General features: G+C 42.6%; 1 protein-coding gene across 13 annotated transcripts in view; it reads right to left on the bottom strand.

Moving 5' to 3' along the window:
* Positions 1 to 17,157, bottom strand: part of NAV3 (neuron navigator 3) — a 1,131,823-nt gene that overhangs the window by 124,339 nt on the left and 990,327 nt on the right. For all 13 annotated transcript variants that reach the window (XM_073541506.1, XM_073541497.1, XM_073541495.1 and 10 more), the window contains one exon: positions 11,129 to 11,261. In XM_073541506.1, coding sequence (XP_073397607.1) covers positions 11,129 to 11,261 — 133 coding nt within the window. The remainder of the gene's footprint in view (positions 1 to 11,128; positions 11,262 to 17,157) is intronic.

Genomic DNA, 17,157 nt, shown 5'->3' with positions numbered 1-17,157 from the left:
CCGGCCTGCCGGGGGGCTGTGCTGATGTCCGTGGGTCTGTGCAAGCATCGTCCGATGGGACTACAAGTCCCATCGGGCGATGCCTGCTACCATGACAGTGATTGACACATTAGCCAATGATGGGACAGTAGTAGTCCCATCATCCGGCTAATGTGTTAAATGTTAAAAAAAAAAAAAAAAAAAAATACTACATACATACTACATGCATGCTACATACATACTACATGCTACATACATACTACATATATACTACATACATACTACATACATGCTACATACATACTACATGCATGCTACATACATACTACATGCTACATACATACTACATGCATGCTACATACATACTACATATATACTACATACATACTACATACATGCTACATACATACTGCATGCTACATACATACTACATATATACTACATGCATGCTACATGCTACATACATACTACATGCTACATATATACTACATACATACTACATATATACTACATACATACTACATACATGCTACATACATACTGCATGCTACATACATACTACATACATACTACATGCATACTACATATATACTACATACATACTACATACATGCTGCATGCTACATATATACTACATGCTACATACATACTACATGCTACATACTACATATATACTACATGCATGCTACATACATACTACATACTACATATATACTACATACATACTACATACATACTGCATGCTACATACATGCTACATACATACTACATACATACTACATGCATGCTACATGCATGCTACATGCATGCTACATGCATGCTACATACATACTACATGCATGCTACATACATACCACATACATACTACATGCTACATACATACCACATATATACTACATACATACAATACATTCATACAATACATACATAGACATACAGTACATATAACATAGAGTAACATACTTACCAATACTTGTCACATTGTTCCCCGAAGCCATTGTCTATTCCGGGATAAATATTAACATAACAAACCACAAAAATACTCACCCACGATCCGAAGCAGTCCACGAGTGTGTCCCACGACGATCTTGGGTAGAGAACTGCAGCATCAGATGATGCTGCCGTTCTCTACGGGCTGCAGGAATCCAATGACGGAAGGTAGGTATCCTTCCGCACTGTATTCCTCCGCCACTTAAAAAAAAAAAGTCCCTAGTCTCACTTTATGCCATTGCTGTGTGGGAATTTTTTTTAAGTGGCGGAGGAATACAGTGCGGAAGGATACCTACCTTCCGTCATTGGATTCCTGCAGCCCGTAGAGAACGGCAGCATCATCTGATGCTGCAGTTCTCTACCCAAGATCGTCGTGGGACACACTCGTGGACTGCTTCGGATCGTGGGTGAGTATTTTTGTGGTTTGTTATGTTAATATTTATCCCGGAATAGACAATGGCTTCGGGGAACAATGTGACAAGTATTGGTAAGTATGTTACTCTATGTTATATGTACTGTATGTCTATGTATGTATTGTATGAATGTATTGTATGTATGTAGTATATATGTGGTATGTATGTAGCATGTAGTATGTATGTGGTATGTATGTAGCATGCATGTAGTATGTATGTAGCATGCATGTAGTATGTATGTAGTATGTATGTAGTATGTATGTAGTATATATGTAGTATGTAGTATGAATGTAGTATATATGTAGTATGTATGTAGCATGTAGTATGTAGCATGCATGTAGTATATATGTAGTATGTATGTAGTATGTATGTAGCATGCATGTAGTATATATGTAGTATGTAGCATGTAGTATGTATGTAGCATGCATGTAGTATGTAGCATGTAGTATGTATGTAGCATGCATGTAGTATATATGTAGTATGTATGTAGTATGTATGTAGCATGCATGTAGTATGTATGTAGCATGTAGTATGTAGCATGCATGTAGTATATATGTAGTATGTAGCATGTAGTATGTATGTAGCATGCATGTAGTATATATGTGTTATGTATGTAGCATGTAGCATGCATGTAGTATGTATGTAGTATATATGTGGTATGTATGTAGCATGCAGTATGTATGTAGCATGCATGTAGTATATATGTAGTATGTATGTTGCATGTAGTATTTATGTAGTATGAATGTAGCATGTATGTAGTATGTAGTATGAATGTAGCATGTATGTAGTATGCATGTTGTATGTATGTAGCATGTAATTTTTTTTTTTTTTTTTTTTTTACATTTAACACATTAGCCGGATGATGGGACTACTACTGTCCCATCATTGGCTAATGTGTCAATCACTGTCATGGTAGCAGGCATCGCCCGATGGGACTTGTAGTCCCATCGGACGATGCCTGCACAGACCCCCGGAGCCTGCACAGACCACCGGCAGGCCGGCACAGCCCCCCGGCAGGCCGGCACAGCCCCCCGGAGCCTGCACAGCCCCCCGGCAGGCCGGCACAGCCCCCCGGCAGGCCGGCACAGCCCCCCGGAGCCTGCACAGCCCCCCGGCAGGCCGGCACAGCCCCCCGGCAGGCCGGCACAGCCCCCCGGAGCCTGCACAGACCACCGGCAGGCCGGCACAGACCACCGGAGCCTGCACAGACCCCCTGGCAGGCCGGCACAGCCCCCCGAAAGGCCCGTACAGACCCCAGAGAGGCTGTACAAGGGCAGGAAAGGGTTTTTCTTATTCCGATACCGGAAGTCCCATAGACTTGAATGGGACTTCCGGTATCGGAATCGGCGATACCGATACTTTTTTTAAAGATCGGCCGATACCATCCGATACGATACTTTGAAGTATCGGACGGTATCGCTCAACTCTAATAATGAATAAAACTAGTGGTCATTTGACTTTTCAGGAATAACCCTGTATGACACTGTATGTGAACCTATATGGCCAGCAGATGGCACTATTTCCAGTCTGTTTATAGGTTCAGCATTATACAAAATGTTATTGGAGGGCTGTAAAGTTCCTAAACAGAATTACATATTTTCACTTACAATAAAAACATAAAATATATATAAAATATCCAAAACTAAAATAAAGCTCAAAAATAATTATTCTCACATTAGAGACTACTTTCAAGGTGCAATCTTGCAAGGAATGGAATCAACCTTTTTAATGTAACACTTTAAGCAAAATGTGAAGAGTGTTTTATTCCTAGTGTAGGGGTAGTGCATGCGAGAGGGGTTTGCCTACCGTGGGATCTTTTGGTCTTAAATGGGTTGTCCAGTGAAGATAAGTTATCATCTCTCTGCAGGGAATAGTCCATCCACTGGGCAGCGCAACATTTGGCAGAATGGGGCACCTTTATCCTAGTTAGAATGGAGTAGTAATGAACATGCCAAAATACCACCGCATTCATTCCCTATGAGGCTGCCGAGAACTCCGCTTGTTTTATTTCAGCATCCCCATAGAGAAGGAATGGATCAGTGTTTGGGCATGTGCACTGCAGTTCCATTCTCATGGGGATAAAAGTGTTTTTCCTCACCAATCTATAAGCTATCACCTATCCTATGAAGAAGTAAGGCTTTATCTTCACTGGAGAGCCCCTTTTACAACCAGAATATATACATTTTCCTGATGTGTCCCTTTAGGTTTCTAAAAAAGTTTTTGCCTGTGAAACTAAGAGTGATCACGCAACTGAGGTTCTATTCAAGAAGAGCAGACACGGTGTGGGCTCAATAGTATGTCAACGTGTTCATATGTGGCGCCCTGTGTCTTTGCCACCACAAAATGGTCAAATATGTACTACTTTATATGTGTTTTGTAAATGATGGGAGTTATGCTTTCTCTGCTGAGACAACTTCACACACACAATTTTACCCAACTCCCTTACTTGCCTGAAGCTTAGAGCTTGGAAGACGTACCCTAACTGGGAGGGGAGGAGTTTAGTTGTTGTTCTGTGAAGAAAACGGTGAGGAAAATGGAGAATGAACTTGGAGCAGTAACACGTGCTCTCTCCAGGAACCATGCTGAGAGGAATCAAGGAATCAACCCCTAGGCCATGTATGCTTCTAGAGTCGGATGGCAAGCTGAGAGACTGCGTGGTTTGCACAACTAGCAGTGGAGTGTTTTCTCCCAGGAAAAACTACAGCAACAGAGAATCAGTGAGGGATCATGCCAGAACGAGCATGTGCTTCACATAGGGTTCAAGCTGCATGTTGCCGGGGCAGAAAACACTGTGAGTACTGGTAGTACTGGAAGTTTCAGACTCTGGGAAAGCTTTGTCCCTGAACAGCAGGAAGTTTACAATGAACCCCAGCAGAGAGAGCGATAACTCCTATCAAGCAGAGCAGACAGTAAATCTGGTGAGAGAGTTGTATTTTATCCTCCAAACTGCATCTGGACTTCAGTAAATGATAAAGTGACTTTCCTTGTCTCCTGCCTTGTTACTCCGTTCTATCTACTTCCATCATTATCTCTGGTGGCCAGCCCTAGTTGGAGGGGGTTAAACACCTGCACTGCTATCACCATCTACCCCCCTAGGGATCATCCGCAGTGCTGGCTATCTTACAGTGGAACACTCCAACTGGCATCACAAACTCTTTTCTTTTCTTTTTCTTTTATTTTTAAACCCCCATTTAACTGTCCATGGAGCACAGGTACTGGGCATGGTTTGCCACCCCCTGTGACCCCCTGAATCCCCCCTGAATCCAACGCTGCCCAGCGACCTGAGTACCCTGCTCCGGGTGATACACATACACCTAACTCATAGAGGGGAGTGCGGTCCCATAGAGTTTAAACTGAGCTTGTACACTGCATTGTGCTCGTGTGCCAGTAGGAGTTTAGCACTTCATAGCAATGCTGATATTAATGAATGATGAACTCGTGATACAACCCTCCACGATCAGCAGCACTTTCAAGCCTATATCATATATATAATAAAAAATGTAAATGATAGGGTTCTATGATGATTTAAAATTGGTTCAATATCTAGCAAAAATTAAGATACCACACACACTTATTACTATACAATGGGACATATTTATCATTTTTAGACAGTGCAAACTTTAATAAGTCTAGTATAGTAAACACGTATGTGTCCGGTAAACATCCATAATTGAGCTGCCAAAAAACAATAACATCATAGTGGCTGATTCGTTAAGATTAGCTTTCCACATGCCAGTCTTAATAAAAGGCTCGCTGGAGTACGATGTGACAAAGTCATTAAGGGGGCGCAACATGTAATGTATTTGGCACATCTTATTAGTGGTACATGCCTCTGTGACCTTTGCCAAAAATGCCACTGCAGATAGCGGCTGGAGTAGCATTTCTGACAGTAGAAAGACTGATACTAGTGATGGGCGAGCACTAAAATGCTTGGGTGCTCGTTGTTCGGGTTGAGCAAATTGGAAAACTCGGGTACTCAGACAGCACAAAGAGCCCAATGTAAGACTACGGGTGACCTGAGCATTTTTACCGCAATTTCCCCCGGGGGTCCTTTTAAGGTCTTAAAACTTCTGAAAATGATGGAAACACTGATCAAATGACACAGGGACATCATGGGGATCGCCCCTGGAAGCATTCCTGACTCCTAGTTCACAGCTTTAAACAATGTTGCTAGAGTTTCATGACATTTTTACCGATGCACCAAAAAACATATCAAAACAAAACCAAAACAGATTTTGCTGGGAAATATGTTACGGTACATCCTTTCCACGTTAACGACTTGTATATAAGGCAAAATAAATAACCCCAGACCAAAATGTTCCTCCACCACTTGAGCTATGTTCACACAAAGCATTTTTGAACTTTAACATTGCTTTCAACCAAAACAAATGCATTCACTGGGAAATGTCATTGTAACATTTAACAACCCTAGCTGGCCATGTGGTGTGTGACACATAAGCAGACATATCTTGTTTCATTTATGAAGGAGGGACACTTAAAGTGACAGAGCCTATTTTTACAGGGGCATCAGGCAGCATTAATCTGCTTAAAGGGCCATTATTAAACAGTGGGTCTCCTAAACTGTAATAGCCTATGCAGCGAGTGGATGGGCAGCCAAGAATCATGACACAACCCAATACCCCTTTCACGAGATGTACAGGAGGGCTTCCATAAAAAATGTTGCATTGAATGCAAGGCCTGCCCTTCTACCAAGTCATATGCACCCCAATAAGCCTTTGAACCCAGGTACTGGATGGGCCCAGGAAAATCCACTTCACATTATTTATTTTGTACTCCCATTCTGTTTTCTCATGCATTGACTGCAAGCTTGCCCTGCTACAAAGTGATATGCATGCCAATAACTCTAATCCCCCCTTGGAAGAAACAGGGAGGAGGTTCTCTTAACAAAAAATGTCCCATTAAAAAGGAGCGGGTCTCCTAGACTTGGAATGCCCATACACTTAGTGTATGGGCTGGCAAACACTTCTCCTGTGGGGTACACCTCAACCTTTTTCAGAACAAGTCTTTTACGCACAGCCTAGCCACCCACCCTCATTAATAATGCGACACTGGCTGTAGCTGCATGGAACACGTAAATCCTTTTGATCTAGTGGCAGTGGATGATCAGACGTGGAGGAAGGCCTGATTAAAAAATAGGCCCAACTTCTAGGAGCGGGTCTCCTAGACTTGGAATGCCTATACACTTAGTGTATGGGCTGGTAAACATTTCCCCTGTGGAGTACACCTCAACCTTTTTCAGAACAAGTCCTTTACGCACAGCCTAACCACCCACCCTTGTTAATAAGTCGACACTGGCTGTAGCTGCACGGAACACGTAAACCCTTTTAATCTAGTGGAGTGTATGATCACACGTGGACTTAGGCCTGATTTAAAAATAGGCCCATTTTCTAGCAGCGGGTCTCATAGACTTGGAATGCCTATACACTTAGTGTATGGGCTGGCAAACATTTCCCCTTGGGGGTGTACATATTTTTTGTATTTTGGTGACGGGCATCATAACACCCTTGCCAAAACATAGAGTGGCCGGAGCATAGCTGAATACGTTCACCCTGCTGTTCAAGTGGTGGTGGACAGTGAGGATGAGGAGCAGAAGGAGGAGGACACCAAATAGCCAAAATCAGGAAGCATATATCCATGTTTGGTTGTGAAGAGGTGCATGGGAATACACCTCCCAAAAAAACACTATATTTGAGTTTATGCTTCACTGTCATCATTTGGTGGTGTCGAGAAGTCAGGCCCAATCCATCCCTTGTTCATTTTTATAAGAGCCAGCCTGACTGCATTTTATGTAGAAAGGCGAATCTGTGATAATGCCACCAGCAGCACTAAAAACCCGCTCGGACAAAACGCTAGTGGCAGGGCAGGCCAGGATCTCCAAGGCATAGAGAGCCAGCTCATGCCACGAGTCCAGCTTGGATACCCAATAATTAAAATGCACAGAGAAATCACAGAGGATGTTGGTACAGTCAGCAAGGTACTCCCTCAGCATCTTAGAGAAGATTGCATTCTTTGTGAGATTACCCTGCGCCTCAGTGCATGGGCGATGGGAGGGTCTTAGAAAACTGTCCCAGAACTTTGCCAATATTACCCTGCCTCTGCTAGAGTGGACTTGTGTCTGTCTCGCCTTTCCTGCTTGGATGGCCGATGAACTGTTATCTCTGCCGCCAGCGTTTTGAAAAGGGGATTTTTTTAATAGTTCTGCAAAAATGGCCCTATGGTACTGCACATTTTGGCACAGCTGTCTGACTCTGGAAGAAGAAATTGAAGCCATGCCTGACAGACTGGTAACAGACAAGCCTTCCGTGTCCTCACCAACAGGACAACTGACCAAGGTGTCCACCTCCTCCTCTTCTTCCTCTTCTTCCCTGTCCTCAGGCCATCCACGCTGAACAGATAGCTTGACAGTTGTGGTTGTAGTCCCGTCTATAGCGCATGAAAGTAGCTCCTGTTCTTCCTCCTCCTCTTTCTCATTGTCAACCAATCCACGTTGGCATGACATGAGACTGGGCTGTGTGTAATCACCCTGTATGGTTCATTGATCCATGTCCTCGTGCTCTGCCTGCAATGCCTCCTATTTCATTGTGAGCAGAGAGCTTTTCAGAATGCAGATGAGCGGGATGGTGATGCTAATTATGGCATCATTGCCGCTCACCATCTTGGTGGACTCCTCAAAGTTTTGGAGAATGCTACATATGTCTGACATCCATGTCCACTCCTGAGGTCTTATGTGTGGAGTCAAACCTGAAAAATGACGGCATTGTTGATGCTGGTAATCAACAACTGCCCGCTTCGGCTCACAAATCCTTTCTAACATATGCAGTGTAAAGTTTCAACGCGTGGGGACATTACACACCAGTCGGTGAGCCAAAATCTGCAATCGCTGCTGAAGCACGGCAAGGGCGGCTGAAGCTGTAGCTGGCTTTCTAAAATGTGCACACAGGCAGTGTACTTTAACCAGCAGATCCGGCAGCACTGGATAGCTTTTAAGAAAACGTTGAATAACGAGGTTCAGCACATGGGCCAGGCATGGTACGTGTGTCAGTTTGCCTCGCCTCAAAGCCACCAGGTTCCTGCCATTGTCACACACAACCATGCCTGGCTGGAGATTTAGCGGTGTCAGCCACATATCTGCCTGCTCTTTCGGAGATGTCAACAACTCTTCAGCATTGTGCGGTTTGTCACCTAAGCAAATTAGCTTGAGCACAGCCTGTTGCCACATTGCTTTGGCAGTGCTGCAGTGCTTCCAGCTTGTGACTGACGTGCTCATTTCTGATGTGGAGGCTGAGGAGGAGGTGCAGGAGCTGTACACAGTGGAGGCAACCCTGATTGACGTAGGGCCCGCAATCCTTGGCATCGGGAGGACGTGTTCCATCCCAAGGTCTGTCTGGGTCCCAACTTCCACTATGTTAACCCAGTGTGCCATCAGCGAGATGTACCGTCCCTGGCCACAAGCACTTGTCCACGTGTCTGTGGTTAGGTGTACTTTCCCAGTAACTGCATTGTTGAGGGTATGGGTAATGTTGTGGGACACGTGCTAGTGTAATGCCGGGACGGCACACGGGGAGAAATAGTGGCGGCTAGGGACAAAGTACCTTGGGACGGCCGCCGCCATCATGTTGAGGAAAGCTTTCATCTCCATGAGCCTAAAAGGCAACATTTTGACCGCAAGCAGATGAGAAATATGAGAATTGAGTACTGTGACCAGTGGGGCATTGGCTGCGTATTTACGCTTACGTTCCAATAACTGGGGTATGGACAACTGAAGACTGCACTGGGACAAGGACGTGCACGTGCTTAATGTTGGTGCTATTTGACTGTGGGCAACAGCAGGTGCAGGGCAGGAGGCATCTTCGCATGCACCGTGGACAGGGGATTGGCTTGCATGGACAACAGTGGAAGAAGCAGTGGTGTCAACCGCAGACACTTCTTGGTGCCTGGGGTTGGGCCCACAAAGTCAGGTGCTTTGCTGCCATATGCCTGATCATGCTGGTGGTGGTAAGGCTGTTAGTTTCGCTACCCCTGCTGATGCTGGCATGACAGGTGTTGCAAATGGCCTGATTGGATTTATCGGCAGAGTCTTTAAAAATAACATGACTCGGGAAGACCTAACAGTTGGACTGGCAACTTCCCTCAGGTTAGTGTTAAGAGGAAAGGTTGCACACCTTCTGTCTGCAGCCACCACACTGCTTCTTCCTGCCTGAAGTGATGCAATGCCTACCTCCCCCTGTGTGCTGCTGTCCTCTCTCTGCATGTCCTACTGCCAGGTTGGGTCTGTTACTACATCATCCACCACCTCATCTTCCACTTCCCCACCCTGGTCCTCCTCCTGACTTTCTGGCAATTGTGTCTCATCATCGTCCACCTTTTGTGACCGTGGCTGCTCAAAGATTTGTGCATCGCTACATGGAATATCATCTTGCCCCGCTTTTAGTGGACAGGAAGGAGAGAAGAAAAAGGAGCATGTACATATCAGGGATCACCAAATGATAATATCAAAAATACTTTATTGTAACCCCAACACACTAGGAAAGCATTAAAAACATCTAAAACTGCAAAAATGCAATCATCAAGATACAAAAACCCATAGTAGGCTTAAACCCCTGCCAAAACCCCAAATAGACAGTGTGTTGCTTCTAGTGGCACGGCAATACCACTACCACAAATGTGTGCCCTGTTTTTTTATTATTTTTGGGCTAACTAGTGCTGTATATCAGTACTGTGACACCCAGGACAAAAAAAGGAAAACCGGCCTAAACTGGCCAAACTTTGAGCACGCACAGATATCAGCTGGTACGGAGATACCACTATGACAAATGTTTTTTTTTGTTTTTTTGGCTAAATAGTGCTGTATATAAGTACAGTTTCACCCAGGACAAAAAATAGAAAACTGCCGTAAACTGGCCAAACTTTGAGCACACACAGATATGAACCACCACGGAGACACCACTACGAAAAATGCTATGACACCCAGGACAAAAACAGGAGAACCGGCCTAAACTGGCCAAACTTTGAGCATGTACAGATATGAGCTGCATGGAGATACCACTACGACAAATGTGTGGGCTGTTTTTTTTATTTTTTGCTAAATACTGCTGTATGTAAGTACAATGACAGCCAGGACAAAAAAAGAAAACCGCCGTAAACTGGCCAAACTTTGAGCATGCACAGATATGAGCTGCCATGGAGATACCACTACGACAAATGTGTTTTTTTTTCTTTTTTGGGGGAGGAGTAATTACTGCTGTATATAAGTACAGTGACACCCAAGACAAAAAAAGAGAACCACCGTAAACTGGCCAAACTTTGAACACACACAGATATGAGCTGCACGGAGATACCACACCAAAAAATGTGCGGCCTGTATTCCAATTACACCTGGGGCTAGCTATATAGGGAAAATATATCATACAGGTAGTAGCAGCACCAGAACACAGGAAGGGAATGGACCCTCTTGATGTATGCAATTATCTATATACACACATACAGTGCCTGCAGGCCTTGCACTGATGTGTACAGAGCGATGCACACTACCCTGCCTACCTAACACCGGAACCTATATACTCCGGAATTAGTCCTTAGAAGGACTGTTGGTTTAGATGGATTTGAGTAGTTTAGGTGGTGCTAAGTGTCGAATGCCCACCAACTTGAAATTGTTGTTGAATATATTTATAAACACACAGATTATGAAAAAGTGTAATGGAAATGAGATGATGGCCAGCACTTACCGGTGTATGATTGGTTTTCCTTGGAGAAAACGCATTGGAATAGGAACCAACAGAGGACGTATTCAGGTCATCATTGCTGAGGTTATCAAGTGTATCACTAAGGCCACTGCTAGCAGAACTACTGTCATCCCAACTAAAAAAAAAGAAGACCGTGTTGTTAGTGCTGTACTACAACGTTTTCACTGTATATTTCTAATGTACTATATAATCCCATCCATCGCTTAGAAAGAACTGCTAACAGTACTACACAACAAGTGTCACATGGCGAGTTTCCGCTGTCACTTTACATAAAGCTTAAGTAGTTGGAGGTTTGTTATGAAAAAGTAGATTCATAAAAATCGAGCACTTATAAATCTCTCCAGTGATGCAGAGTTTACAGCCATTACATGCTTTGGCAACCAGACACTGGATGTCCTTGGAAGAAATGTTCGGCACTGGTTTACCACCTGTGAAATTACCTTCATGTAAAAAGCGAGATTTTCCATTCAATATACTTGTTAATGCTTTTTAAATGCTTTCTGCAGCTCAGAAAGCCCCCCAAACAATAGAGCGCATGTAACAAAGACTTTTTGACGATAAAAGTCTTAATTCGACCTCAATCAGGCAATACGTTCTTAGGCAGCACTACAACACCGGTGCCCTTTATTCATTAATGCTTACACCCAAGCTTGAAATACGGAATAAAAAGCTGATCACTTCCAAGAACATTCCTAAATTGACTACATTCATCAAATCCTTTGAATATGTACAGCAACCATTTACTTTGTTGTCAAGGTCTCCTGAAACGAGATAGCATTCATCTAGCTGACAAATGAGAGAGCTATTGAGAAAATGGAATTCATCAGTGAGATATACTGTAGGTAAAAAGTAAGCGGTAGTGCACTGAAAACTGATAATGTATATGTCTATGAAAGGTCATTTAATACAGTAAATTCGCTGTATAGGATCACACATTACAGAAATATACTATATGCCATTACACATTATTTTGAATTTATAATCATTTCCTCACTTTTCATGACACTTTACAATTACTTGTATCCAAACAATCCCTGTTATGTGTTAACAGTCACACTCTGCAGCTGTTCTTCCAAGTCATGTATGATGAATCCAATACCGTAAAGCTTATCGAGCTAACCAATGAGCCACTATGATGCCAATCTGAAATATACTGTCTGGCTATTGGTGGACATACTGCATGTGCAGCCTGTGCGGCTGCACCCGGGCCCGAAGGTGGAGGGGGCCCCTGCAGGGTTTCTAATAATGAGGGCAATCTGGCCAGGGAGCAATCCCTGCAGCTCCACTGCCTACAAGAGAAAATAGCAGCAGAGAGTAGCTGCAGCGATCTGTTCTGTGCGGAGAGGTGAGAGGTGGTGTGTGTGCATGAGTAGCGTTGAGGGGGAATGTGCAGAGAGGTAAATGGTGCTGTGTGTGTCTGTGTGTGTGAAGGGGGAGAAGAGGGCAATGATGGGGCTGATGGGGAGAAGGCAATAAATGGTTGATGGAAAAGGCAATGATGGGGATGGTGGGGGAGAATGAAATGATGGAAGCGATGGAATGGGTAAGGATGGGGGTGGTGGTTGAGGAGGAAATGATGGAAGCGGTGGAATGGGCAATGATGGTGTGGGAGAAGAAGGCAATGATGGAGGTGGTGGAAAGGACAATGATGTGGTGGTGGAAAGGGCAATGTTGGGGAAGGAAGAAATGATGAAGGTGGTGGAATGGGCAATGATGGGAGTGCTGGGGGAGAAGGCAATAATGGAGGTGGGGGAGAAGGCAATGATGGTTGTAGTGGAAAAGAAAATGATTGGAGTGGTGAGGAAGGAGGCAATGATGGGGGTGGTGGAGGAGAAGGCTGTGATGGAGGTGGTGGAAAGGGCAATGATGGGGTAGTAGGGGAGAAAGCAATGATGAAGGTGGTGGAAAAGGCAATGATGGGGTGGGGCGAAAAAGCAATGATGGAAGTGGTGGAAAGAACAGTGGTGAGGAGAATGAAATGATGGCAGTGGTGGAAAGGACAATGATGGTGGTGGTGGAAAGGAGGAAATGATAGAGGTGGTGGAAAGGGCAATGATGGGGTGGTGGGAAAAATCAATGACGGAGGTGGTGGAAAAAAACAATGATGGGGTGGTGGTGGAAAGGACAATGATGGTGGTGGTGGAAAGCACAATAATGGGGTGGTGGGGGAGGAGGAAATGATGGAGGTGGTGGAATGGGCAATGATGGGAGTGGTGGGGGAAAGGACAATGATGGGGTGGTGGTGGGGTAGGATGAAATGATGGATGTGGTGGAATGGGCAATGATATGGGGTGGTGGGTGAGAAAGCAATAATAGTGGTGGTGGAGAAGGTAATGATGGAGGTGGTGAGGAGGGCAATGATGGGATGTGGGCGAGGACAATAATGGGATGTGGGGGAGGCGGACAATGAGGGATGTAGGGGAATGGGATGGGAGGAAGGGGACTTATAATGGACTTAGGAACAGGGGGAGGTGGAAGAAGACATTATTATCGCTTATTATGTCTAACATAGTCCTTTAGTATATAGTGTACTCTCTTTTATGTATAACACAGTCCCTTAGTATATAGTGTACTCACTAATTCTGTATAACACCATCCTTAGTTACAGAGTTTCCTCTTTTATTATGTATAACATCGTCCCTTATTATGTACTATCCTCTCTCATTACTGTATATATGATGCCATCCCTTATTATATAGCTTCCTCTGCTGTTATGTACAGTAATATCTCTTACATAGTGTATTCTTGTTAATTTTGTTATTCACAGCGCCCTCTTTTATTACATAGTCCCTCTCTTTTTAGATATAAAATGACTGCTGATGGAGGAGCCAGTGACCAGACGACCAGTCCATCAGCTCCTCCATTAGAAAAGAAGCTTTCCCATGCTCCATCAGCCATCATCACATTATACTGTACAGCTAACAAGACAGGAAGGTATGTAATAAAAAAACAAGGCTCTATATAATCCAATATGTAAGGGACGGTGCTGTACATAACAAGAGAGGGCACTGTATAATAAGGGACAGCAATATACATAATAAAGGAGACTATGTAATATATATACATTTATGTGTGTGTGGCTATATATATATAGCTTTGTCACCATAAAAGGAGGTGGGCCCAGACTCATTTCTTGCACAGGGGCCCCAAGCTGTCAGTGTCCACCCCTGTAGTTTGGCTAAGTGAAAACTACAATTATTATTACTTCGAGATGGCATAACTACAAGGATACCAGAATCACATATGCAGTCCAGCATCTTCTTAGGGGTTCATACAGATAGATGAAGGCCAGAGTGTGCAGGAAACATTAGTATAGACTGGGGACTAAAATAGGTTTTTCATATTATAGCTACTGTGAGCTGATATGATTGAATGGACCCCATTAGACGGCAATCATAGAGCCCAAAAGGTACCTCCTAATGGTAAAACAGACTCCTAATCCTCTAAATGGTATGATTAATATTTTTTCAGATTAACTCATCTGTAACCTTATAAACACTCAAATCAAAGGCCAAGATAATCACAGATTAATAAGATACTCTAAAATAACAAACAAAACCTACAAACAAGGCAGCATTATACAAAATTAATAATCTTTATTAAATCATGACAAGCAAAACAAAAAATATTTCTTAAAATGTTAAAATACATAGGCAAGTAATACAGCAAAATGGTCCTGTTGTGCACCTGGCTAGCCACATCATAATGCCGCATCCCCCCTGACAGGGGTACCAGCAGACACCAAACATCAGGGAGGACGAGGCGTTACAACTTGAGACACAGAACAAAGATGTGCAGAAGGTGAGCTCCTGATCCAGCTGCTCCATCCAAGGATTCCTCTTTATTGGTTTGTGTCCCTATTCAACACCCGTTCATTCGCACAATGGTAAGCCCGCTTTGAAAAAGCTCACATGAAACGTGCGTTGGGGGTGGTCCTGGTTGTGCATTACAGACCTTGATATTTGCAATTTGGCCTGGTTTTTCTTTTGACTATATTATTGTTGCTTATAGTTTCCTTACTTGAATTTGGATGACGTGAAGCACGGTGCACATAGTTATCAGATCAACATATTAAAGTATTGTATTAGAGCTTTCCATTTATTTTTACTTTATAGAGGCGTAAATTTAGGCTAGTCAGAAGCACAACAGGATCTTTTCCGTGTATAATTTGTCAATGTTTTTTTAATGTGTTTAAAAAATATTTTTTGTTTTGTCAATTATGATTTAATAAAGATTATTCATTTTGTATCATGTTGTTGAACAATCTCCTTTGTGCATGAATTTCAATCTATAAAATGTTTTGCTAACATGTTGTGATATTGTATTCATTTTTTGTGACAACTTGAAGCCCATAAAGTATTACCTTTTCCTCGTTAAGTCATAGGTAATATGTGCACATTATATGCATTAAAATACATATCCATCACTGCCTTGTCCGATTTGGAACCCCATTCTAGCTCTTTTTGGTACCTCATGAGCACAGTTCTGACTAGCTGGCTCACAAGCGGACAATTAGTTGCTTTCTCAAAGTAAGCAAAATAAGCTTATGAGAGCCTTGATGTGAGATTCATACAGTAGACTTACATAAAGAAAATGACTTCTGGGCCACAAATAAAATGCTGTGTGAACTGGCTAGACTGAACTGCGGTCACTTGGTGCAGTAAAGGTCCATTGAGGCGCTTGAAATGGGAGAAGACGGCGATGTGTAAATATTTAATGCGTACACTGTGTGCACATATTACTTATGGATACGGGAGGAGATAATTAGAAAACGTAGGACTGACACTTTAAGCAAATTGAATAAAAGGTAAATGTGGACACATCTGTTCAACACAAAATAGCAGTGATATGATTATGTTATATTAACAAAGCGCTAAAGACATTAAGCACACAGCACTAAATATATACCATTAATTTATCATAGTAAATGTGACAAAGTGCTCCAAAGAAATAGTTGTAAATATATAAATCACAGTTAGGGCTAAATTAAATTTCAGAAGCTGAGAGTTATTTAATGAGCTAATGTTATGGTTCATTAAGTCCTACAGATCAGTTTAGAAAATGTCTGGACAGGAGCAAAATTCAAAGGTGAAAGGTTAGGACACAAATGACATAAAGCAAAGCTATCTGGGTAAAAAGTAATTCCAGTAACACTACAAGTAAATGAAAACACAAAAAGGCCAAAAATGGAGCAACAGAGATCACCTAAGAATTTGTATAATCTATTTTTTGATAGAAAATAATTAAGAAACTAAAAAAAAAAAACTATCAGGTCAGTAAGGAGCGTATCAAGACAGAAAAGGGAAAAATTATGTTTAGATTTCTCATACAAATTTTGGATTTTTTTCACCACTGAAATAAAAAATAAACTATACATGTTTGGCATCTGCATACTGGTGCTGACCTGGAGAATTACTTTGCCAAGGCGGTTCTATGATATAGTGAACATTGTAAATAAAAAAACACAATAAATAATTGTGGAATTGCACCTTTTTTTGCAATTTCACATCACTTGGAATGGGGAAAAAAACCATTTTCCAGTACAAGATATGGCGAAATGAATGATTTATTTCAAAAGTACAACCACTCATACGGCCATGTTGACGGAAATATAAAAAAAAGTTATGGCTTATGGAAGAAGGGGAGGAAAACACAAAAACGAAAAAAAAAATGGAAAATGGCCTGGGGGTGAATGGGTGGGGGTTATACAGGACTATATTAATTTATTTGCTATGGGCCTAAGAACTAACAGGCAGTTAGTTACTAAGCTGTCTATTGGTTCTTCAGACAATAAAAAAATAATATAGTGCAGCACTTCTCCATGAGTATATGTATGTACAGTAGCTCTCCCCCCAAACCTGTCTGATCACTGCCACTTATAAGCCAGTAGGTAGCCTTCTTTCTTCAGGATGAGAGCTAGTATGCACTGACCATTTCCAGTGACAACTAGTGTAATGGTAAATGCAAGATGTTGGCAATATTTTGGTCATTTTGTACTAACTTATTGCTAT

Source organism: Dendrobates tinctorius, unplaced genomic scaffold (genome assembly GCF_039654945.1).
Source record: "Dendrobates tinctorius isolate UK_male_01 unplaced genomic scaffold, ASM3965494v1 ptg000122l, whole genome shotgun sequence".
NCBI lineage: Eukaryota > Metazoa > Chordata > Amphibia > Anura > Dendrobatidae > Dendrobates > Dendrobates tinctorius.
Note: the sequence above shows the minus strand (reverse complement) of the source record. Positions and strands in the feature narration are given on the sequence as shown.